Source organism: Bombus vosnesenskii, unplaced genomic scaffold (genome assembly GCF_011952255.1).
Source record: "Bombus vosnesenskii isolate JDL3184/JDL3185 unplaced genomic scaffold, Bvos_JDL3184-5_v1.1 scf7180000013311, whole genome shotgun sequence".
Taxonomy (NCBI): domain Eukaryota; kingdom Metazoa; phylum Arthropoda; class Insecta; order Hymenoptera; family Apidae; genus Bombus; species Bombus vosnesenskii.
Window position 1 is genome coordinate 723682 of NW_022882959.1, and position 24832 is coordinate 748513.

General features: G+C 35.6%; 2 protein-coding genes across 3 annotated transcripts in view; one reads left to right on the forward strand and one right to left on the reverse strand.

Annotated features, from left to right (window-relative positions):
* Positions 1 to 24150, reverse strand: part of LOC117234945 (neutral ceramidase) — a 45518-nt gene extending 21368 nt beyond the window's left edge. The window contains exons 1-7 of one of the 2 annotated variants that reach the window (XM_033496534.1): positions 23989 to 24150; positions 13331 to 13508; positions 12780 to 12923; positions 11965 to 12141; positions 11554 to 11681; positions 11259 to 11457; positions 9806 to 10012 (exon numbers count right to left, since the gene is read on the reverse strand). In XM_033496534.1, the coding sequence (XP_033352425.1) occupies positions 9806 to 10012; positions 11259 to 11457; positions 11554 to 11681; positions 11965 to 12141; positions 12780 to 12923; positions 13331 to 13477 (1002 nt within the window). In that variant the 5' untranslated portion in view covers positions 13478 to 13508; positions 23989 to 24150. Of the gene's footprint in view, positions 1 to 9805; positions 10013 to 11258; positions 11458 to 11553; positions 11682 to 11964; positions 12142 to 12779; positions 12924 to 13330; positions 13509 to 18364; positions 18521 to 23988 lie in introns of those variants that run through there. The other variant, XM_033496535.1, reaches the window with a different exon arrangement.
* LOC117234946 (cuticle protein 19-like) lies at positions 148 to 6801 on the forward strand. Its single transcript, XM_033496536.1, has 3 exons — positions 148 to 388; positions 4181 to 4453; positions 6013 to 6801. The coding sequence occupies exons 1-3, from the start codon at positions 380 to 382 to the stop codon at positions 6298 to 6300; spliced, it is 570 nt and encodes a 189-aa protein (XP_033352427.1). The 5' UTR covers positions 148 to 379; the 3' UTR covers positions 6301 to 6801.
* Positions 24151 to 24832: the final 682 nt, after the last annotated feature.

The window sequence follows — 24832 nt, forward strand, 5'->3', positions numbered from 1 at the left end:
AAACCGCAATCGCAACCGCGCGTCACGAAATCGAATCTCTCGATGCATCGACAACCGCGACTCGAGCCGCGAGTCCTCGCGGCCGACCGGAAGTGTCCGCAAGAGACCGAGGCATCCTTTCGCCGGCACGTGGACGCATCGCCTCGCCACCCTCTCTTCTCCTCCAAGGAAAAACGTGGAGAGGATCGTTTGGTCGAGGTGGGAGCATCGTGGCGCACGGGTAACGCAGTAGGAGGACGAGGGCTTTTGCCCGGAACGAAAGAAGAGGCGCGGGTGGGAGATAGATATAAGGGCATCGTTTCGGAATAACGGCTATCAGTGAGTATCGCGCTGTTTTCGCATCACACGGCAACACACGGGACACGCAGCATCGACCACAATGCCGAAGGTACGACGGGAGAACCGGAAACCGGAAACCGCCGGGACCGTGTGCGCGCGTGACACCGTGCAAGTTTTTCTTTCGGACATCTATGTAGCCTCTTTCGTTGATCCTGCTTTAATTCTCGTGTTTCTTACGACCTCTTCACCCTTTGAATAATTGGAATGTACGTTGTATATCGGGTCAGCCAGGAGCTAACGTTTGGTTCGATTAATTAAGGGATGCTTGTGCGTATTCTTCCTCTGAAAGAAGTTTCAAGATGAAATAGTAAGGAAAGGGATATATTGGTTTTCGAAGGAAGTTGATATCGTTCGGTACAGATGGTATTTTAACGTGGTAGGTTAGTTTGCGGCATCTTTCGAAGATTCCTTTACATCTGATGCTTCGATTCTCGTGTTTTCTAGTTCTACGCACCATCGATAGAATAGTTGGAATATCTGTATATTGTCAAGGGGCCAGGAAATAATGTTTGATTGGAACGGCGAAGGGACGGTTGTGCGTATTTTTCTTCTGAGAGAAGTTTCAAAATGGAAAGGTGTAAGGTGAGAGATGTATGACTGGTTAAAGATGTTATTACATAGTTATCGTATAGTGTAGGTGCTATTTCGTACGGATGGTACGCTTATGCTTTAATTTTCGTGTTTCGTACTATCTGCTTCTGCACCCTCTCGATAATTGGAATATACGTCGCTCATAATACGTTAACTCAAATTAGGTACTTTCCACTGCTTTTATCTTTTATCCACTTCTTCGTGAATCTGTTACTTGAATCGTATCATACGACATGCCTTGCAACGTAAAATAGTATTAACATCGATTAATTGTATATTAACGTTAAGTAATTTAATATTAAAATTAAAGTAAAATCTGTTAGAGTTTTGCGATAAATGTAACGAGTAGGCGTCCTAATATTTATAGCTGGCAGTTTATTGCTCTGCACATTGATTGAATGGATAGGTAAATAATAGTTGGCAAATGGTCAGCCAAGAAAAGATGTTCTCTTCGACCAGTTGAGAGATGTTTATGTGTGTTCTACCTCTGAGAGAAATTCGAAGATAGAAGGGTAAACCGTGGGATATATAACTTGCTTTTCGAGGAAGTTACAGGTGTTATTAATAGGCGCTGTACATTGCAGGTGATATTTTGTCCGGTGACAGCTCTATTTATGGTGGTTTTGGAAGGTTTCTTTATGCTTAAACGGAAGTTTCTGTGAAAACGAGTGTTTCATCGATGGAAGTCGTTCGATAGTATTTTTGGAAAGTTTCTATGTAGTAAGGAAGTGTTTAAAACTTAATTAAACCGTCGGTAAACGATTTAACGAGAAGCTCTTCTTTTTAAAAAAAGAAGTTATATACTTTTGTATACGTATATACTTTTTTATACCGTAGAACGATTGAAAAAGTACATTTCCTCGTACCAGAAAAGATAGAATACAGAATGTTCTAAGTACATTTCAGTAAAAAAAAAAAAAAAAAAAAAGTAAAAGTTTACAATCATTCGCTTTAAAAAAAAGATGAAAAATTTTCCAAAAGTTCTCTACTCGATATTGGAATTCCATTTATACATTTTTATAAAAAATACGATTCTTTGATCGCGTATTGAAAAGACGATGACCTCGAGAGAGATCTATTCACCGCGGTACCAAGGGCTTGATCCTTTTTTTTGTCGGAGAGTCGATATGTTTCTGTATAACGTTTTGTGGTCTACGATCCGCAGGCGAAATACGGAAGCGGTATAGCTACTTCCGTGGATTCGTATTAGTTTACGGAGCAAGGTCGACGCGAGAAAGTGAAAAAGGACACTTTTCTCGGGAAGGGAAGAGCTCGTGAAGCGACGCGAAAGACGAAACTCGAGAAACTTTCTCGAGCCATACGATGACTTTCCAAGTTCCCCTCGCGTTGATCTTGTTGCCGCCGAAAAACGTTTAACGACTAAGGACTTTTAACGAGAGTGTCGTTTAGCCAATAGTCGAGGTAAACCGAAACGATCGACGAGTTATAAACGGAAACTGGTGTTTATGGCGAGGAAGATCGAGTCGCTAAATATATCGTTGATCTCGTTGATCGTGTGATTTGTGAATCAGCTTTGCTTTGCTTTCGATCGAGTTTGGATCGTCTTTTATTTGGGATAAATGTCAATATACACTTTTGGTAACGGCAAAGATGTTCTAAGTTATGGGCTGACTTTAATTTATCAATTTTGAACCGTAGCCATCTTCAGATACAACGTTTTAGGTTGTGTTTTATCATTGATTTAAAATAATTGTTTATATATAGCGTTAGTAAAATTTTCTTGTTTTATATTAAAGGGTGCTTTTTATTCGTTATCTCTAAATTCTATAATTATTTAGACGATACTATGTAGCATGCTGTTATGTAGCATTGGAAGACACTACAGAAATTCATTTTTGACGGGACTTTGAGTTTCACATAACGTACTAGTTTTTTAATTTGAGATAAATCTTAAGTTACAGTAAGCTTGACTTTTGGTTACTTATACAGCAAAGTAGCATGCTTATTTTGTGTTTAGCTCTTTTTTTGCTTAATTTATTATCAGTCATGATAAGTATCTACAGATTCAACGAGAATTCATTTCCGTGTAAATTTAATAGTCGTCGTTTCTTCCAACATTTTTACAAGGAAAAATCGACAAAAAGATGTACCGATATCTTGTAAATATTCCGTAGTTTATCAAGAATTTTTTCGCTGATATCCGAGTTATTTTCTTCTTACTATTACTTGAATTATTGAACCAGATTTTGATACGAAAGGTCACGAACCCGTGATTCTGCGTTAGCGTCATACGGCATTCGCGAATTTCTCTTCGAAATTTTTCGAGCAAATTACAACGATATAAATAGATCAGCACTCGCATAATACTGCTACCTTATCGTTAAAATTGCGTTCACATCGTCTATATTAGCTCGATGAAATGTCCGCCATAATCTCGTTTGTTTTACGAGCTTCTGATATACTGCGTGCTCGTGGAAAAATTGTTGTAATAGCTCGTGCCCTGGGAATCGAGCCTCCGATCGAAAAATCTAATTTGATGGGTTGTCGACTTCGTCCATAGCAAGGAATCGTGTATAAGGAAAGATTTTCTGCTTACGCTCGAGAATTCTTTCGATAATCCCTTAGAAATTACGATCTATACTCCAGGCAGCTTCTTACGTTTATTGAAAGCTTTCTGAATCCGAAAAATTAGGTCGCACGTGAAGATACATATGCAAATGCGTTGGAAACGAATGGATTGGTTATTTACTCTCTGTTAGCTTCTCTATAGAAACGATGATAGCAATTGTACATTGTTCTTTATGCCGCGCAAGATAGTAGAGAAGAACGTGAAAATTGGCTAACCTAAATTATACGGTGGTTATCGCTTCGTGAATCTAATGTTTTAAGAAAAGGAAAATTCCTTGCCTCGTTTCTAAATTTCAAGTCACTTAATTCCAAAGAAATTTTAAAGGAAAATGAGTTTTGCTATATTTCTAAACGACTATGATTCTTTAAAATTATTGTCACGAAGCAGGCAAAGATGTTTCATCGTTGATCCGATGATTTAAGAAAAGAAAAATTTATAATGACGCGCAAAAAGATATTCTTCCTCGATTTTTAAGAATTCTAGAGAAAGAGAAGCTTCGTTATACATTTTAATTTAAAATAAGCTTTAAAATAATAGTTGTAAAATTGTTGGACGAATTTATAACAGCTGTTCCTATGGTGTGAAAAATTCTGTAAAATTTTGACTAGGATTTAATCAGCACGGTCGTATTGTTAATTAAGAAGTCAATATAAATTTCAGTTTCAGATTCTATGTCTTTTATGCGCGACGATTGCAGTCAGCCACGCAGTGGTCTTAAGCGGTTACGACGGCGGCCATGGAATCTCATACGCGGATTACGAGGGTCTAGAAGGATACTCAGGATCTGCTGTTCAATACGAAGGACACGCTGTTCTACCAACAGTAGCGGTTCCGGTTCACGCGGTTTCCGCCTCGCCTGTTCAAGTTGCAGCGACCCTCGATCATGGATCTCACGGATACGATCATCATGCTGATCACGAACACGATTACTATGTAAGCAATCGTATTTTTCATTACGTTTATCCTTATATCGAACTAATTACTTAAAAATAAATATTCCATCGTTCATTCCACCCTTATAATTATCACCGTGGAACGAAATTTTTACGGGTAAAATCTTTAATCTTTGTCGGAAGAAAAATTTCCATTTGCCTGCGGCGACAAAAAGTTTTATTCTTAAAAGAAGGAAGATCATTTTTTGCAAGATAAAAATTACAATATCCTCGAAAAAGTAGAAAATTTTGTTCTTAAAACAAAACAAAAAAAATCATCTACAAAACCGCTTTTGAGAAAAAGAAGAGAAAATCAGAAGAACAAACGAAGATTTGTAGTTCGTTTCGATTTACATTTCGACTCGATATTTATTTATTGAATTATATAGCTGTCATTTTGTTCCACAACCTTTCTTCATCTTTCACGCAATTTCAATATTCCATCCTTCCAGAAGCTTTCAGGTTTTTCGGCGAAAAACTTTTCAACGTGATTTTTGCTGTCGACCAAATTCCTTAAAAATCGGAAGGAACTTTCCAGGCAAACCAATATTTTAACTTAATATCTTTCGTACCATTCGCTTGCAATTAAGATCAGATTACAGACGATGCAGAAAACAAGTTATAGTAAATTACGCCATCAGCGATAGTCGATCACCAGATAAGATACTAATTATCGGCCATCTGTACTTGGAATCGCGTATCGTATCGCAAATAGTTTAGAGCACGAAGCGTGACGTTCGCCTCGCCTCTATGTTAATTGAAATTCCAGCCTGTGAAAAGCAGTGCTTGGCATAAGAACTTCTTCCGCGACGTATCTCATTGTCGCGAACGTTTCCGCGACGCTTTCTCGTAACGATCGCTCGTTAGAGATCGTTTGAACGTCCGTCGCGTGGAAAATCGCTTATGAAATTTCGTTCCATTCAAAATACACGGCAGCTACTTTTGGAGAAATTTAGATGTCGAAATTACGTAATTTCGTCTTTATATTTCGATATCGTTCTCGTTTCAGAAAACAAAAAGAATTTCTAATGTTTCAAGAAGATGTTTGACGTAAAATTAAAACGAGAAATTACGCATCTCAAATACGACCTCTCCTTACTTTGTCCAAAAAGACATTTTTTTCATCGTAGAAAGATATAATTTGGTCGAAATTGATAGAAATTTAATGGCAATTTGGGGTGTATGAAATCTTTCTTGACTCGTGGTATTGGATTCGCTATTTAGTATCGCTTTGCGACAGAAATTTATAAATAGTTGAATGATAAATAGAAATTTACCAAAAAATTATAAATAGACATTTATCAACAAATTATAAATAGAGATCTATTGGCACAATCTCGAAGAATTTATTTTATCTAGGCTTGGTATCGGTACCACTGTACGCCAGCAATTTATAAATAGAAAACTTGATTCAATTAAGCGGAAAATCATCAACAACTTATAAATACAAATAGAAATAAAAATAGAAATTCATTGGAAAATTACAGACAGAAACTCTTACTTATGAATAAATTATTTATTAACAAAATATAAATAGAAATTTCTTCTTTTCTATTATAGGCTCATCCAAAATATACTTTCAACTATGGCGTTCACGATCCTCACACAGGGGATGTGAAGACTCAGCACGAAGTTCGTGATGGTGACGTGGTTCACGGATCTTATAGCGTCAACGAGCCTGACGGTAGCGTCAGAATCGTCGAATACACTGCCGACGACCATAATGGCTTCAACGCAGTGGTTAAGAAAGTCGGACCAGCGATACACCCTAAACCAATTCCCGTAGCAAAATACGTTTCGCCGGCGTACTACAATAGTTACGAGGAATACGAAAAGCATCATTATTAATCGTATGAATATATTCGAGTGATGGAGGAAGAAACAAAAAAAAAAAAAAAAAAAAATGCAGGAACAGGGTTAGAAAGAATTTATTTAAGTGAGACGTGTCGACGATTAACCCCTCGTTTTATGGTATCGAATTTGTGATAGACTATGGTTGAAATATTAAAAAACAAGGACTATTTCAGCATCCTATAGGATCTATGGTATAGATAATATGTAGATTTCCGACATTTTCATTGCTACCGATGCACATGTCGCGTCGTTTCAATCGTTCAAGCAACGTTAACCGACGTAATTGTTCTTTTCCGTGCATTTCGATGCAGCGATCGAAGAAATAGAGAAAAGGCGGCGAAGTGTATCGAGATAAATATTATTGTTTGAAATAAAGACATTTTTTATGAAAAAGAGGAGATGCGTAATTCCAAAGGTGGAGCAGTATTTTTCAACACCGAGCGTGTTATATAAATACGTATATTATAATACGAAAATAAATTAATAATTAATCAATGCTGCGTTATCGTTGATAATCCGTCATTCTCTATAATTTCTGCCATTTTTTTTCCCAAAAGTCTTTTATTATGTCCCGAGAAGATTTCCTTTGAATTTGTTTCAAATTCAGACCTTGGAAGAAATTTCTTACGAACTGAGTAAACGTATCGCAGGTAAATTATTAAATCATAAGGCAAGGGGTTAACCGATTCGAGTGATCCACGTTTTCGAACGTTGACTTTTCCGATTAATTCCAAATGGTTTCTATAATGAAATCGCGGATATTCGTACAGACTGGTATTTAGTCGTAAACACAACTAAAGAAATGGATATTTCATCCGCTAGATATTATAACGAGAATTATATTTTGGATATTTCGAAGGCGTAAAAAAAATATCGCAGTACAAACATAAGGTACGAAAACATAAAATATACAGATGCGTATTTATGGGAAATTTAATGGCGCAGAAATGCTGAAAACAGGTTTCTCATAAATGAATAAATATCCGCGGTGTAATTATATTTTAATCGCTAGAGGTGCTTGGAGATGGAAAGCGTGCCAAAAAGACGGGCCAAGAAATGGTAAATTATTCATCGTCCAAGGTATATGAGTGTCTCCGAAGGAATTTGATCTTCCTCGCGAAACTTAAAAAAAGAGAAGAAATGCTCATAACAAAAACATGTTCCCAGGAGAAATTTCCATTCGAAGAAACGAGTTTCCAGCTGACGACCCTCCGAATTATCGGGAGGATATGTAAACGAGTGTTTACTGTTCGTTAATCGGTAGAAAGTGCCTCGGGGCGAAAAACGATTTGCTCGTGTACTTGAACAGTAGCGAAACAACTTTCCATTCTGTTTTATCCGATGATTTTGCCAAGAAATTCGATGAAAAATAAATTCTTCGTGATTGGATAACAGACACCAGGGACGCGAGAAAGGGAATCGAGTTGATAATCATTTGGCTGAACGCTCTAAAAAAAGAATTATCGTACTTTGTTATACTTTCTTTGGTAGTTCATAGAAATTAGAGACGTTTGATCGAAACTACCGGGAGAAATGTAGAATTTTAATAGGCGAGGAACTTTTTATAATTTTATTTAAGAAGAAAGAACCGGGAAGAAATTTACGAATATTTCGTAATAAATATTATGTTACATTATTAAATAAACAACCAGGTGATTGGAAATTTAATTAACGAGATTTCCAATTGACGAAAATGTTAATTACTTAGATTTTTTCGAATATTTTCATTTATTTCCTGTAAATTTGCTGTTTTCCAATCATTTCGTCTATGCTGCAAATGGTTTTATTTATTTGCTGTGTATTTGTTCGTGAATAAGTGAATAAGAAAAGAATATCATTGTTTTCTGAAGGAAGAATTGTACCTGTCGCTTCGCTACCTGAGCAAAAAATTTGGAAGATCGCAATTTTTCAATGTTCGGGGAGAAAATTTCTTAGAACAATTTCCGAACAAATATAACCAGTATATAGGTAATAGGTAAAGTAATCAATAGGTTATAGGTAATATAACCATAAGAATAATCAGTAGGTACCCTTGTATTTATAGACGGCAATGTACTTATCTTACTTCTGTCATATAATTTAAATTATGATTATTTAAGTTAACTTATGCACGATATATACTTATATATACATAGATATACATTACAGACTGCTAGTTCCAATATCAAGAAGAAAGCAGAAGATACGAATCACAGCGAATGTTATTTACAGAATAATGATTTAATCATCGCGAATCTGTTCGACAAACAACATCTTTCCTGTTCGTCGCTCAAGAAAGGCTTCCTTGAAATTAATATTCCCTGACTGACCAAAGTAAAAAAAAAAAAAAAAAAGAAAGAAGAGAAAGAATGGGTACAAACGTAATCGAGGAAAAGCAGTTCAGACACCATCTAAACCATCAACGTCAAAAGTGTTTTATTACACCGACACTTTATTTCATCTTTAATTAATCTCGTTATCGCGATATTCCGCATTAAGCGCTCTCCCGAATGCAGCACCATTTTCTTCGTTTATTCGATAGTTATCTTGCGTTTCTATGCCCATGATCTCCTCTACTGCATATGTATATGCCTCTGTAGATTATATTCCTACATACGTATCTATGTTCGAATATTTATGTTGATTTTATTATTCATCAACGAACAGCCGAGTATTCTAATTACGAATTTTCTCAAACGGAAGTGTACAAAATTAGAAGCGTACCGACGATGTAATTAGTAATCTCGATGCTCATTGCGCTCATTCTTTCTATTATCGTTGGTCATTTATTTTGCACCTCCGTAGAATCGTTTTATATTACTTACGTTTATGTTACAGTGAGAGTTAAAAGTGGCGCGAAATTTATTCCAGAATTCTTGTACTTGCGAAAGGTCCACGTATTTTGTACCATTGTATTTACTTTTTAACGATACGCTTATGATTCTCGAAACTTAATATGTACGGTTAACGATCAAGTATATTAGCAATCTGAATATCTAACAAATATTCAGCCTTTGAACCATAATTTTTCATTATAGACTCAGCTTGTAATTTCGAAACAATTAGACTGACAGTATGTGGTAGAATGATAATCACGTGACAAAGATAGATTTCGAATTATTTCTGTTTTCAGTGATGTTTAATTGTAGATCAAATGTACCGATATCGATATCTAGTAATGCTTCGATACTTGTATAATTAACTTTTAACAAATATACCGACATATATATATAACGACGTAGATAAGATCGTATCTTATCTTGTAAAAAATAAAAGAAAAAAGATAGAATTAAAATAGACAAAGTACCTAGAATATTATAACGATATTTCTACAATAAATTTCTATCTAAATTTCTTTTTCAAATAATAAAATTCCTAACATCAAAAGGGCTTACAGTTCAAACGAGGAAGATTCGCAGAACTTGGTAGTAAAATTTTTAATATTGGAAGGTGAAATGCCATCAAATAAAAAAATTACGCCTATATAGAATAAGAAAAGCGTATAACAAGAATGACTTACCCATGATTCTTTGAAGATCTTGTTGGCAATGATACTGGTGCTCTCGAACATGTCCTTTCCTGGGCCAGAAGCAAAACACATCTCCTTTTTTCTGGGGCAAGTGTATTGCTCGGAACAGTTATCGCCAGAAAATTCACATTTCGGGCCACGTGTGTTCGGTGAAACATCGCCAAGATTACTGGAGGCGAAGGCTGCTACGAATTGGCCCTGATTTCAAGGAATTTGTGTTACAACTCCTCGCAAAATCCACAATTGTATTCTTCTTTCGTATTAACACAATTACTTGGACTCGTGAAATCATAAAGAAAAAGAGAGAGAGAGAGAGAATGGAAATTGTCGATTTGGACAGAATAATTTTAGAGATCGATACAATTTTGTATTCTGATCGCGGCTGATTACAAACAGTAATTAACTGTACGAGCTGTAATTATAGTATAATCGAAGATCGCGATAGAAAAATATAAATCACATTTTTATGTCTTTTATATGAAACTGATCCTAAAATTCAATTTTATAAATCTTATCTTTCTTATGGCTTATAGTATGGAAACCATACGAACAATCCAACATTCCGAGATAAACCGCGTGTCTTTCATACAGATAACCTGTGAAATCCGCTACGGGTGATTATGCTTATTTACAATATAGCTGTGCTCTGAATATATAAGTTCTCTGAATTCACCATATTTGTATGTATTTCTTGTTCCGTCGTTGCATATTCTTTTTTTCTTTCTCTCTATTCCGCAAATATAATAGGTCGACATTCTATGGATTCAATATATCAGGAAATTTTTAACAAGATATATCCGTAATATTTATTTAAAATATATTTATCGTCAATTTGAAATACATTTTAAATAAACTCTAAATTATTTAAATGTTGTAGATATAAATTGAATGATTAATAGAATTATGCAACGTGTATATGTACATATACACAACGAATATAACGCAATGGATAATGAGGATAATCCCTTTATAATCCTCGAGATTATGTTTTCTTGTGGGCTTTAAGGTATAAACTATATCTTTCTTCGTCCTATAATTTAATTGGATAAAAATGACGAAGGAACGTTATTGCTTTCTAACACAATTTATTATGAAAATATAAAAGGATAGGAATTGAGAAAATATATTATTTGTAACTCTCGAACCAAGGTTATCGAGTATGGATCTATTGATTAAAAAATACCAAATGCAACTTGGATCGAGAAAAAGTTGATAATAATCACTTTACTAATGTCTTCCTACATATCTGAGAAATTAAACTAACTGAGAAACCATTGGTAAATATGGCTCGAAGTATTCTTAGAAATTTATCTAAAAACTAGCTAAGCAGTAGACGAATGAATTCTTAATTTTCCTAAGTAGCTTAATAGTATTCCATACCGAATTAATATGGCATCAAATTATTTCTAAATTAATAATTAACTTTAATACTCAAAACGCTTACCTTGCCAGGCAACGAATCGTTATTCATAATTTTCTCGAAAAGAATCGAGGCATAGCCAACGTTATCACTGGACAATAGATGATTAGTATTATTCATACTAGTTGGATGGATCGCGAACCAATTAATTACACCCAATCGCTTGTTGTCAGCTCCGATAAATTGTATTTGTGTCATAATCTTATCCACATCGTACTTGTATCTGTTACATTAGAAAATGAATTTAATCGTTAATGAAATGAAAGAAAAGCATGGAAAAGGAAAAAAATAATTTGATCGTTAAAATATGGACATTTACTTGTCTCTCTCTGCTTTTGGATTGTTTAAATAAGCGGATGGACTTCTATTAATGTTCACACCATGAACTTCTCCATGGGTGATGAATATTCTGCCTGGAACTATGTCATAGTGAGCACGTTGAATACTCTGTAAGATTTATACGATATTTATCGATCGGATGATCATATGATAAAACATTTATTAATATAGGAAATACAAATCTATTATAATATGTGTTATAACATTAGCTTTTTAATTTTCTCATTTCATTCTTCAAGATTGTAAATTGAACTTGATCATTCGAAGATTCATAGTTAAGTATAAGGAGAATGAAAAATTGACGTGTTTCTATAATATATAAAATTTATCAACGTTATACGATGATGATAAAGATTTAATCGTGTAGGTATTTTTAATCCGAAGAAATTACCTTCGTGATTCCCTTGACCATAGCATCGAAGGTCTGTTGAACGAAACCGAATGTCGTAATATCGAACAACATGTGCAACATGAATCCACCGGGTGTGGAGTGCGAGTGAGTTGCACTGATCATCACATTTTTCTCCGTGTATAGGCTGCCAAACTCTTTTTCAAGATTCTGCAACACCTGTAACAACCAACATATTTTATCAGCAACACAAACTTTTACAACTTGTATAAATCCAATAAGTAAAAATTATTGAAACTTTATTTCCAAGTAGAACACTTTGAAATGAATTGAAAACGAAGCGTCGCATAAAGAAATTTTACCTTACGTTTTTCACTTATTTTTTCGTAGAATCTCCCTTTGTTTATTATGCTACGATTACTAGGATACCTTGCATGTACAAACATAAATGTATGTTACACGAAAATGAAGAACAAAGAGAAATAATAAAATAAGATAAATATACGAAGAAAGATTCCGAAAATATTGTAACTCTTTCTAATATATAATTTCGATTTAAACGAACATTCATTGATATCTCCTTAGAAATCACTTTTTAATTATTATCGATTTTAAATCGAGTTTATTTTTAAATTACTATCGAACAATGTCTCGATGGAAAACATTTTCACTGCTTATCTATCTCAACTTTTTTAATTATCATCGATAAAAGGACGAAAGATGCGGATAAATACGGTTAATTAGACGAAACGATAGATTCGACTTGCGAACTTTGTGTTCGAAAAATGGCAGAAAATTTCTATTTATTTTTCTATTTGTATCAAAGAAGGAAGATGAAAGGATGCAAGTGGAATTACCGTTTGACGAACGCCGTTTCCTATCATGGCGCTATCCACGCTGACGAAGACGAACCTCTCCTCGCCATCGTCGATGATGAATGCGCGGGAGAATGTTCGAAGATGGATTCCTGATCCTTTTTGATCGATCTTCGCGTAGCCCATCTAGAAAACAAACAATCCTCGTGAAACACTGTACGAATACAAGGAACACGACTCTGCGTCGCTTCTGTCGGTCGTTTATTGCTCAACTCCGTTGCATAATTCGTTCCAACTCACCGATATCCGTCGAATGAGAATTATTTTTCGTTCTATACAATTGAATTGGATGTGCACAGGATATAATGCGTATAATATAAAGATATAATGCAAGCATATACGAAATATGCAAAATAAAATACTATTGACAATAGTTGGAGGATAAACAGGATGTTTATCTAGGTTCTATTTCTTTAATGACGCGCACAAAGATATAAATTCGCTCTCTAGTAACGAGCATCTTGTAATATCAACATATTATAATTTCTATGCTAAATACTTGTTCGAACATGATACTTTCGCGGGATACTTACAAAAACAATTTCAGCGGCGGGTCCTGTAGCATCTGCTCTGCCCACCCCGATGCTGTAAGACGCGATGGCGCCGGGCACCGCAAGCTGGACCAGCCATATCGTCAGCAACGCAAGGATTCTAAAGCGTCCAACTGCCGGTGCCTCCATTCAGTTTTTCTCTGCCGCCAGTCTGATCGCGCTGAAATCAAATAAACCACTGTTTTCGATCGCTGTTTCAACTTGACTTAATATTATCGTCCATTCAGCGATAAGCGAGCATACCACCAAAACAGAATTTTTTTCCATTTCCTCGCTTCCAAGTCGTACTAAACTCGTTAAACGCATCTTGTTTCAACATAGAATATTATCGCACATTAGAGATTGTCGTATCTGAGTAACGATATCAATGATCTGAAAGAAAATGCGCGAAAGAAAGTAGGTGAACTTCGATTTAAATGGTTTGTTTGTATCGCGTACGCAAACTGGAATGTCGAAATAACATTAACTCGTGATCGTCGATCGTTGCAACAAGATGCGCAAGGTGCATAAGCAGGATTTTTTAGATATTTCTACGCGTACGTTATTATTCGATTGCCTAATTGTTTTTTACGCGCCAATTCGTAAGAAAACATTTTACGCGAATAAACCTCGCGCAGAAAATTTCACGTATGTTATATTTTAATGGTACATAAAATGCGTAAAATAAACATTATATGTCGGGTTATCATTGGGGTTAGCGGCGTACAACGAGTCTGCGTGAATTGGCCATCGTTGTTAGATACTATAGATGATATTTTACTGATACAAATATAATTATTACAGAGTTTAACGAGTAATAGCGACGATTAGATAATCGCTATGTCGATGACAATGAATTTGGGTTGGATAACGAATCGACGGTCAACGGGATGACGAATACGATTCCTGCCACAGTCTAAGTCGAACTCAACTTACTGATCCAAGATTCGGGTGTGTCTCGACGTACTCGTCAACGGTACAAGTAGAACTAATCCGATTAAATCTCAATCCAAGTGGTACTGCCCTTATATACTCCTCTCCGTACCTCTCTGTGCGCCTCTCGGGTCAATCTTAGTTTTTAAGGAGAGCTATTTAATTACTCCGTACTTCTGTTAGGTACACGTCCCTCCCGTGACCGTGGCTACGTTCAGCGACCCGTTATGTCACTTCGAGCCCAAGTCATAACTTTAGGGCACCTATACTCAGATTAGATCGTAAACAACTATTTCTCATTTTTATTATTTAAGTACGAAGAAATTGTACTATAAAAATGTTAAGAAATAATGTAAAAAATACTAAAAACAATTTTCATAACACATACACTATCATTTTGATAACATTAAGGACATTTCCTTACTCGATTAAATTTTTAGGAGTGAGATGGAATATTTATATGTCCCGAGGAACTCTCTTGAAGAAATTTCTTGTTGCTTTGAAAGGTTTCCATTTCTACAGAAGAAGTTGAAGGTTATAAGAGGACTTTCGACAGATATCATGACTACCCGGAATGTGTCGAAGCAAGAATGCCTATTAGCTGTCTCAAGAACCACGCCTAGCTTCTTCTCCGAGAGGAAGAGGATCGTGAAAGTTGAAATACCGAATGGTAAACTTGTCACGTTTCCACGAAATTTTGACAAAACTCATGTACACGTGAAGACAAGGTTTCGTCAGATTAAATCGTCGGATAAAAGCGATTAAACTTATATTTAACGATAATTTTCCCATATTGATCGTTTAACGAAAAGCAAATTAACTCGTTTCTAATCACTAAAAGATTCAACGTAATAAATTTAATGTGATAAATTTAATATAATAAAATAAAGTAGTTTATACGTATTTCAAATAGACTGCGGTTTAGCAAACGAATAACGTAGTTTCTTTAAATGCATACTCTTTAAATACGAAACCATTTGGTTTCACCCTCTTCTTGTTCATCGCCCTTGGAAAGACACCCTCTTAAACACATTTACACACACAGTCATCGCTACCATTTAGTCACACTAATCCCTCCAGAGTCTTCATTTCTCAAGCGTCAGAGATATCCTCTTGCTTGCAGTCCGAAACATTTATCTTACAACTTCAGATAAGAGTTCAAGTGCAATTATTTTAAAACGGAGCACGTGAATGGATAAAACCGAGACTTAAAAAAATATTAGCAGACGAGAAACGTAAAGAAATTAGAAGTATTGGAATTATTCCTATCTTCTTACAAAATAATATATTGATAGATGTTTTATCAATGGTGTTTGAAACGTGTGTACTCGTTAATATAAGATATTGAAGTTCTATCGCAACGACATTTTTAATTACGATATTTAAAATTAGTTATATCTTGGACAATGGATGTATCGATTGCAAAGCGTACAGACGCTTTGCTGACGCAAATTTAATTGAAATTTAAGTAATCTCTTCGATAATAATGAGAATAAATAACGAATATGAAAATTGAATAATCTCTTCTGACCTATAAATTAATTTTAATAGATAGATATAACATAATATATATTATGAATATAATATGATATTTTTGTAGCAATATTTTTCAATCACGCTCCTTGTGATCTGATTATTTTATGTTACGCAAAATTACATATGAAATACAAAATAAAACATTATTACACAAAAAAATAGTGGAAAAATTAGAATTCGTAGAGACAAAAGGACATAGCGAACGAAGGACGCTTCCATGAAATTACATATTATATAATACACGAATGATCCTTTGTCTTGATAATAATTATCACGCGAGGCAGCCGACATAACGCCCTTATCGAAATATGCATATCACGAATCACTCGACAATTTCCTCTCGTCAAATTGATAATCTTCTATCGTCGATGCTTCCATTATTAATAATTTTCCATGGTAAAATCGATCAACTTTTTTAGCAGAATTTCGATCGGTAGAATTAATACAAAGATTCGTGTAAGAACATTTTTTTGGAGAATAGAGTGTTTCTTCTCTGATATTTTTAACGTGACCATTTCGATGAACAGGAATTTTATGATCAATTATAATCGATTAATCGCGGATATTTGTGCAAATTCGTATTTCTATGAAAATAGCTATGGAGATGAAACTTATAGAAGATTTATTTCACGTATGGAATATAACTTAATAGTTTGAATGTTTCGTACGTTTTATAGCATTATGCGCATTCTGTGCACTTTTGCCTTTAAATTTAGTTTTATCTGAAATTATATACATAAATAAATACACGTTCGCAGTATATTAATTAGTCTCAAAATTATAGAAAACTTTGTCATCGTTTCAGCGAATTTCAGTTGATTTTTCTATTTTAGTAAGTAGAAGCTTATGAGTAATTCCAGACGACAGAAAACGCTCGATCTTTGGACGCAGTCCAATCATAATGGAATAAGATGCAGTGATTTTATCTTTCTGATAGTAAAAGCGTTACAAATTATAATTTCTGCAATGTCTATAACCTTTTTAATTATTCCGATCTCACGGGAAATATTCATACCTCTTAATTATACAGTCAAGTTGTCTGTTCGATTATTTTTCTATATTTGATTCTTTTCGAGCATTCGAAGAATAAAAATAACAATATAAATTTATTACTTTTAAATATTAATGTAGAAGGTTCTTCGGATAAAATAATAAAAGCTTTATCGAAGATTTAAAATATGACAGCGACAAACTGTTAAATATTAACACGCAAGAGGCTTTTAAAAATAGAATAATACAATTTTCACTCTAGAATAATAAGATTTATGGCAGTGACAAATAAAATTTATTGTCCTTAAACCTTTAAATAGATATCATTCCACAAAAGGTTTCAAAAATACTGTAGTAAGAATTCTATTGTATCATACATCACCTTAAATTGATGCTGAAAAGCACATCAAAAAAATCCCACTATTCAACGAGCAAAATCTTCACTATTCTTCTCTAGTAAACAGGTTTTATGTTAGAAGACTTTTATAACTTTTATCGTGGAAGTAGATTCAATAGAAATCGCTACGAAGTTTTATGCCGGATGACAAGGATGGCAGGGAAGTTCTATTAGTTGATATATGGATACTTTATTCGTGACCCGGTTCATTAGGAGCACATAATGGAGAAACCAGAGTTTGAAAGATAGAATCTTAGTATTTAAAGTGTTCGTAAAACAGTAGTTCTATTGTGTATACTTAACACGGTTCGATGACACTGTTTCTCGTGTTTCACTCATATTGCTGTTGCTTGATTTTTTTTTTTATAACTGTTTTAAGAAAAATGATAATTTTATAATTATAATAGTATGTAAGATCATTTATTATAACGATTTGGTGACCTTTACCTTTCTTCCGTAAATATCATTCTTTGATCAAGCCAAGTTCTGCAAGTCGATAGGATGAAAATGTTAAAAATTATTCACGGTTAAAGACGAAGAAAGGCCTGGCTGATAGAGACGAGGAATTTTAATTTTTGCAAAAAAAAGCTGGAGGTGTATTAAAATTTTTTAGAAAACAAGTATTATGTATTATGTAAGTATCTGTATATTCTGTCCCTGATGACGAAGAAATATCACGTATACTCCCAACAACGATAAAGATCGATAATAATTTGATTGATTATAATCGACGATACAGAGAGATAAGAGAAATCTAAAGAAATAACGAGAAGAACTCTAGTAGACGTAGTAATGGAAAAATAATAAGAAGAAGATTATTTACGTTTCTTATGATAAAAAGAGATCATCTATGCTTTAGCAACAAGAAATAACGTGGGCAAATAATAAAAGGTAGCCGCTCCGACCTAACTAACGTTAAAGACACTTCTAAGATTCTATTCTTAAATCTTGCATAACGTTTTCTCTAATAACAAAAGGAATCATCCACATTTTCAACAAACAGAAAATAGTCTGCACGAGCGAACGCAAGAAGATAATAAAAATAAATGGAAACGCATAATAGACAAATACACAATACTCTCGATGCAAGATCCCAAAAGAAATTCATGCAAAACAAAACAGTCCACTGCTGAAAACGATCTTCCTAAAATCAACTCTTTCGCTGACTGCAAAAGACTCACAAAAATATCTGCAAAGTATCGGCCATTCGATTTTCCTCCTTCTGCTATCGAAGAGAAACACGCTCGACCGCGAAATGAACAAAGAAGATAACGAAGATCCGTAGCACCTCGGGAATAATTTTCCATGCAACTGATCGCGTCCGTGTTTGCATCGAGCGTCTACAAGGGGAAAGAGCGAAACGACGAGATAGCGGATAACAGATAGTGCACACTTGCCAGTGGGAATTTTCGACGCGAGTCCTATTATCAGTCACGCGATTAAGGCTAATCGGGGACAAGCACGATTATCCAGAAACCTCGTTCGCTTCCTACGTTCTATGATTCATCCTTTCGTTTCGACTTAATTCGTCGGCTTTTCAGGCCGCATACCCCGGCCGCGACGACTCATCAAAAACAAATTAATTAGACTCGAACCGCTGCACTGTACCGCTTTATATTCGTATTCGCTTTATATACGTTCATACGTCTACTATCTGGCCATTAAGGCCTTTCTCTGCGTGCATCTAACGTTTCGTTGTCGCGAGACAATCGATTCGAATCTCGCTTGGTCGAGATGATCGATCGTGAGGAGACTGCGAGGTGATTTACCTCCGTTCAGCACGTGAATGACCCACTGCGCTACTTTGTGCGTCTCTGTGTTTGTGGAAAAATTACTGATCGCTTCTTCGGACTGTGTTTTCGACGATTTTAAAGATGTACAGGATGTCTCATTTTTATCCCGTCAAACGGTGTCAGCGTATGCCACGATCGGAAACGAGGAAAAAATGTTACATGAACGCATCGTGATCCTTTGTTACCAAGCTGTAACGAATTATTAAGATTGTCGGTCACGATTATTGAGATTGTCGTTCAAAGCATCGTACGTTCTTGTAAACAGAATAATTTGTAATAAAGAATAAAGCATTTTTCCATTGTTCAATGGAATAAAACTGAGACACCCTGTATATTTTAATTTGCGTCGTCTGTACGAAGAACTAGATGAGTTCATACGAGAAAAAGATGGATTTTGGATATTTCTTGAACCTTTGCGCACCTTTGGTTTGCTGATAGTGATTGCGAAAATATGGTAAAGAATAGAGATGATCTTTTCGCGAAGTTTTAGTAGTTTTAGATTATCGATGCTTGGTAAACTCCGAGTTGATTTTTAAACATTTTATTATTCTTGTCGCGTTGATCGAGAGTCGACGTAATAGTGTGATAAAAAGTGAATTTTTAGTATTTTTAGATCGTTAAGGTTCAGTCTAGAAAAGCAACGACTTTTGAACATATTTTGAGAATTTCGAATATTTATGATCGAAGACCGATGGATTTCAAGAATTTCTCGAAGGTTTTATGGTTCCTTACCTCGACGATGGCTACTGGAAAATAAACAATAATGAAAACGTACAGAGTCTTGTGAGACTTTCTATAAATTTCAAGAGTTAATGTTAATAGCATCGTGATGACGAATCGTTGCTCGAAAACGAATTTAAACGATGGTATTATTCCATGAATGAGGACGCGAGGCTTCTAATTGGTTTCATAATTAGTATACAAGTGAGAGTACATCTCGCGAACAATCGTGAAATGAATGAAATTTTTCTCTACTCTAAACTGTAACGAAATTGTAAATTATTGCCGTAAATTGTAAATTAATGCACTTTTTATCTACATCAGTCGTTCTATAATTTTTATAATCAATTCTTTTCTTCAATTTCCCAATTACCGAACGTTCGTTGCATTTTCGACATACGATGTCAATTCTATGTCGTGTCTAAATCGAAATTCACAACTATGTCGTACCTTGGCAACACGATCGTCGCTATTCTTTCTTCTCCGCTTAAATAAAACACACAGTTTCGTGTAATTTACAAAAGTATCACCAACGATATATAATTTCTTCATAGTAAACAGTTAGAATCAGAAAATATTCAAACTCTCGGAACGATATTTAATATCCATCACTTACCGACGATAACAATCGATGACCAACAAATACTTCGAGCTTGGTAGAGATTTTATCGAAACGTTTGAAGCTATTACGGTTTCGAAACCGAATATCGACTCGAAAAATTCTCAGAACGATATTCGAAAGTCGTCGCTTTCCATAAATATCGATAACCTAAAAGTATCAGAAACTTCGAAAAACATCCCACGAAGAAACTTAAAATTGAATCTAGAAAAAGTGAAAACCGTGTAACAATTTCTACTAACATCGCACGAATCGTAGCACAGAACGATCAAACTTTCCTCATTCACCCCAATTTCTCTGATGATCGACTAACCAGAACGGAAGCTTCTTATCTGACTTCCATCGAAATCGGTTCGATTATACTTGTCAGCTGGTGGATTCCCACCAACAAATTCGTTCCTTTTCTCGTGACGCGTGAATGAACACTGAGACAAGATCGAACACAACGCTGGTAGGTGGATGCTGCAGAATTTCGACGATATTCACCGATCGCACGGCGAACGTTCGCTTTCACTTTCCGACAGTCGACCTTTCGAACCAGGTATTATGTCTACTCTCAATTCTCTATTCCGCTGTTGGCCACCTGTTCCAGAACGAAGAATGCTCGTCGAGTCGATGTGATGTAAACGTCGTAAACACAAGATCGTTCGGTGACGTGGACGTTTCTTGGAAAATTACAAGTTGTTGTTACAAGTCTGACAGCAAATTATACATTGGCAACTTAAGTTTGCGAACTTGATATTTTTTCGAGTAACATTGTTTATCGAAATTATGAAAGTAATAATTTTTCATTGAAGTATGTATTCCAAGTTCGAATCGTAATATTTTGCCATACGTTCGGCGATTTTTTAATTTCTCGGTAGGAGTGGATCTCCTTTGATTCAAAATATACGGACAGATTCGAAAGGTCGCAAATTTAGTTGTCACTTCATACATAATTCAACTGGAATTCAATTGGTTATTGGACAAATTACAATACATTCGGTTAAACGTTGGAGAAAGTTCGATCATATTCAGATGAGATTTTGAGTAACCACGCGCTCTTCTTTCGTGTCCCAGTTTCAAGATTCATTCTATATACTCGAATTTTCGATAAGAGATCTCCTTGCCATCGTATCGATCTCTATAGAATCCTCAATTTCTGATTATCAATGGCGACAGACAAAAGTTATTTTTGTTCGGAAGCAAAGTTCGCGCCTGTGTTTTAGTCGTCGACCGTTTATCGATCTGTGTCGATCCATTAAAATCAATTCCAATCTCTCGATAGTTGACAGAACCGATTAGCGACGTCGTTATTCGTGCATAATACTCGACAGCGTTATCGTCTCGTTGTAAAAGCGATAACACTGAATGATCGTTTCAAACGTCTGACGCATGGATTGTGTAAAACGAGTAAATGTATACACTTTGCGTAAAATCGAGAAGCGTACGATGTTTCTGGTCACCTTATCGCAATGTTACGAAATTGTGTAAATACCGGGCTACTCGAATGTTAGCCAAACACTCTCTAATAATCTCTAAATATGTGCAGAAGTTTATTTCACCTACCAATCGGAAATGTTATGTTTTTAAAGATGCTAGACCTTACACGAAATATATTGTTATTTCTTAGGAATGTTTAATGTTTTGCTTTTGTTCCATATTAATTATTTTTTCAGTCGTGACAGTTCTTCAAAAGCGTTTTTAGATCGAAATACAAGAATTTTGTATAATCGGTGGTGGAATGATTATATGGATAAAGCGTATGTTTAGCGCGAAATTTTATGATTAATTATCGTTACCAAATCACCATCGTAAATGGTTTAAGACTTTTGCACCGTACATACATATATACGATGTATTTTCTTCGTTCGTTGACAACGGTCGCACTACTCTTTGCGATAGAATCAGAGAACAATAGCGTAATAAGAAAAGATTAGAAAAAAGCTTATTTATCCGATGCTAATTGCCAATCGATAACAAGAGAAAGTAGTTGTACAGATTTGATCTATGTTCTATTCTAAATGTCTGTCGTGATTTCACCGATAAGGAGTTGAGAATATTGGATTAATCGATGAGTGGAAGATTAATAGTTTGTCTTTTGTATTTGCTCAATTTTTTTTTTGTCGATAAGACGACACACGTATTGACAAAATTCTACTGTTATTATAGAAATTATTTGCTCGCAAATAAATACAAGACGATCTCTTGTCGAGACATATCTATGTGTCTCACGGTCTGAATTTAAAATACGAGAGTAAAACGTTTTCGTCGAAATATGGATCGTTTGAATATAATTAGCGAGTATAGAAAGTTCTAAGAAACTAAAAATATTTCAGTCTCAGTTTTAGTTTGGAGTATTCTAGTGTCGGTTTTATTTGTTAAATATAAAACTGAGAAGAGAGAGATTTGGTAAATATTTGATATATTAATATGCAACAAAAGAGGCTCGTGGGGCTACGTACGTACTGGAAGAATAATTTTCTAAAAGAATAAAAAAAAAGAATTAGAGGCAGTTACGGAATAGTATAAGTTAAACGAGGAAAAATATTGAAAGAAAACAGCGAAATGAGCGAGTATTCGTGTCACGTGCTGTTCGAAGAATTGTAAATAAAAACGAGAGTGCAGATGCAATGCTGCCTGTTTGACAAACTACAATCTATTGTATATGTATATACAATATTGTATATGTTTGATAAAGGACAACAAAGATATTTCTTAATACGATCGACAACGTACTCGGAAATAAAGGTATTCGTATTCGCCAGGTCGATTGCATAATGAAAACATTGTTATCGGTGAGCATAATTTATTAACTACGATCGAGATTAAAAAAATACTTACGAATTGAGAAAAACAAGATAATAATACTCTTGTTAATTCGTTCAACTTTAGAGGTAAACACACGTATTATTCATTCCATTTGGTATTATAATTTCTAACTTGTAATATGCTGGTACACTGGCAGATTTTACTATATATAGATACATACTATATCGTACATATGTAAATTTTTAATTACATCGGTGTTCTATTTCATTCGACATAAAATTCAAATTAACATCCTCTTTTCTTAGAGAAATGAGGTATTTCAGTAAGGTAGCGCTTCGTAACTTAACTCGCTTTTACCAAAAGTGAAGCAAACGCAGACGCTATTCGTCCATCACGATTCATATAGCAAAGAAAATTGCTGCACAAAGACAGCATCTACTCGCTCCATGATAAGCACCAAATTTTAACGATATTCATTCATCGCAATACGCGTGACAAAGAAAAGCGTGCAGAGATAATACACGCTTTCAAACTTTGTGCAAACGGAATGCATCTGCACCGAATTCACGATCTACCCTACAAAAAGATCACTATCCAATCACGATCGTCGCCACAAAAAATGTATCATCCACATACGTATAATACTCATTACGTAACTTTATGTGTAATGCTTTGCGATTCCTGTCACTGTTATAAACAACAAAGCACGCAAGTACACCTGCACCGGATCCGATCGAGCGAAATCCATTATTCGCAATGTACATCTGAAAAACTGGATTATCGAAAATCGCGTAATACCGATTTCGTAGCTTCGTACGTATACTATTCGCTGGAGAAACAAACCAACTTCGATCGGTACTCACCGTCACGATCCACTAAACAAAGAGAACTGAACTAGCAGCTACACAAAGGTATTACTCACGCGCTCAAACGCTCCAGCTCATGACCACGTTGATCGAACGAGGGATCGAATGCGTAGGTGATCGATGGATCAGCAGAGACAGAGCGGAGACGCGGCTATAACAGCTGGTCTGCACGGCCAGTCTCGCCGCGAACAATTGGCGCGAACACTCTTAAACGCTCTCTCTGAAATATACTCTGAGAGGCAGCGTGGTCGACGTTGTTCGAGGAGGGGAAACGGAAACGATTCTCCACGGCTATTCTCATGGCTCACCGTCTCGCTCCTGTCGTCACGGCCGGCGCGGCGTTTCGCGCTCCGTTTCTCTCTTTCCTTCGCGTATTTCCACCGTGTTGGGGGATTCATACACTCGTTTTACAGTGTTCTGCTTATCTGGCCGGCGTAAAAGCGCGTGGCGAACGTTTCCAGGGGTTTCGAGGGTCGTTTCGAGGCTGCTTGGCTATGCGACCGTGTCTCGAGGTTTCGAGGGGAGACGTTGTGCGACGCAGGGGTAGATATGGTTTTAGGTGGAGGTATATAGAAGCGTGTTAGAGAGGCTGATGGAAATGTTGGGCCGTTGGATGGGATTGATGAAGCGTGAAAGCAAGCTAAGAGCGAATTGAGATGTGCCAAATTGCGCGAGATGAAAGATTGGGTAACCGGTGTCTTTCTACAGAATGCAGGGAAGAATTTCAGGCGAAGTTGCCTCTTCGCTGATTTCGATGCAACTTGATTTTTACGCAAGCTCGTTTGTCCCAATGAAATCTTAGTAAGCCGCTGTTATACGAACTGCAGTCGTATAAATTGTTCGTCCCCTACAAGTTCGAATAAATGGAATTCTACTGTAATTGCTTCGTTTATATTTATG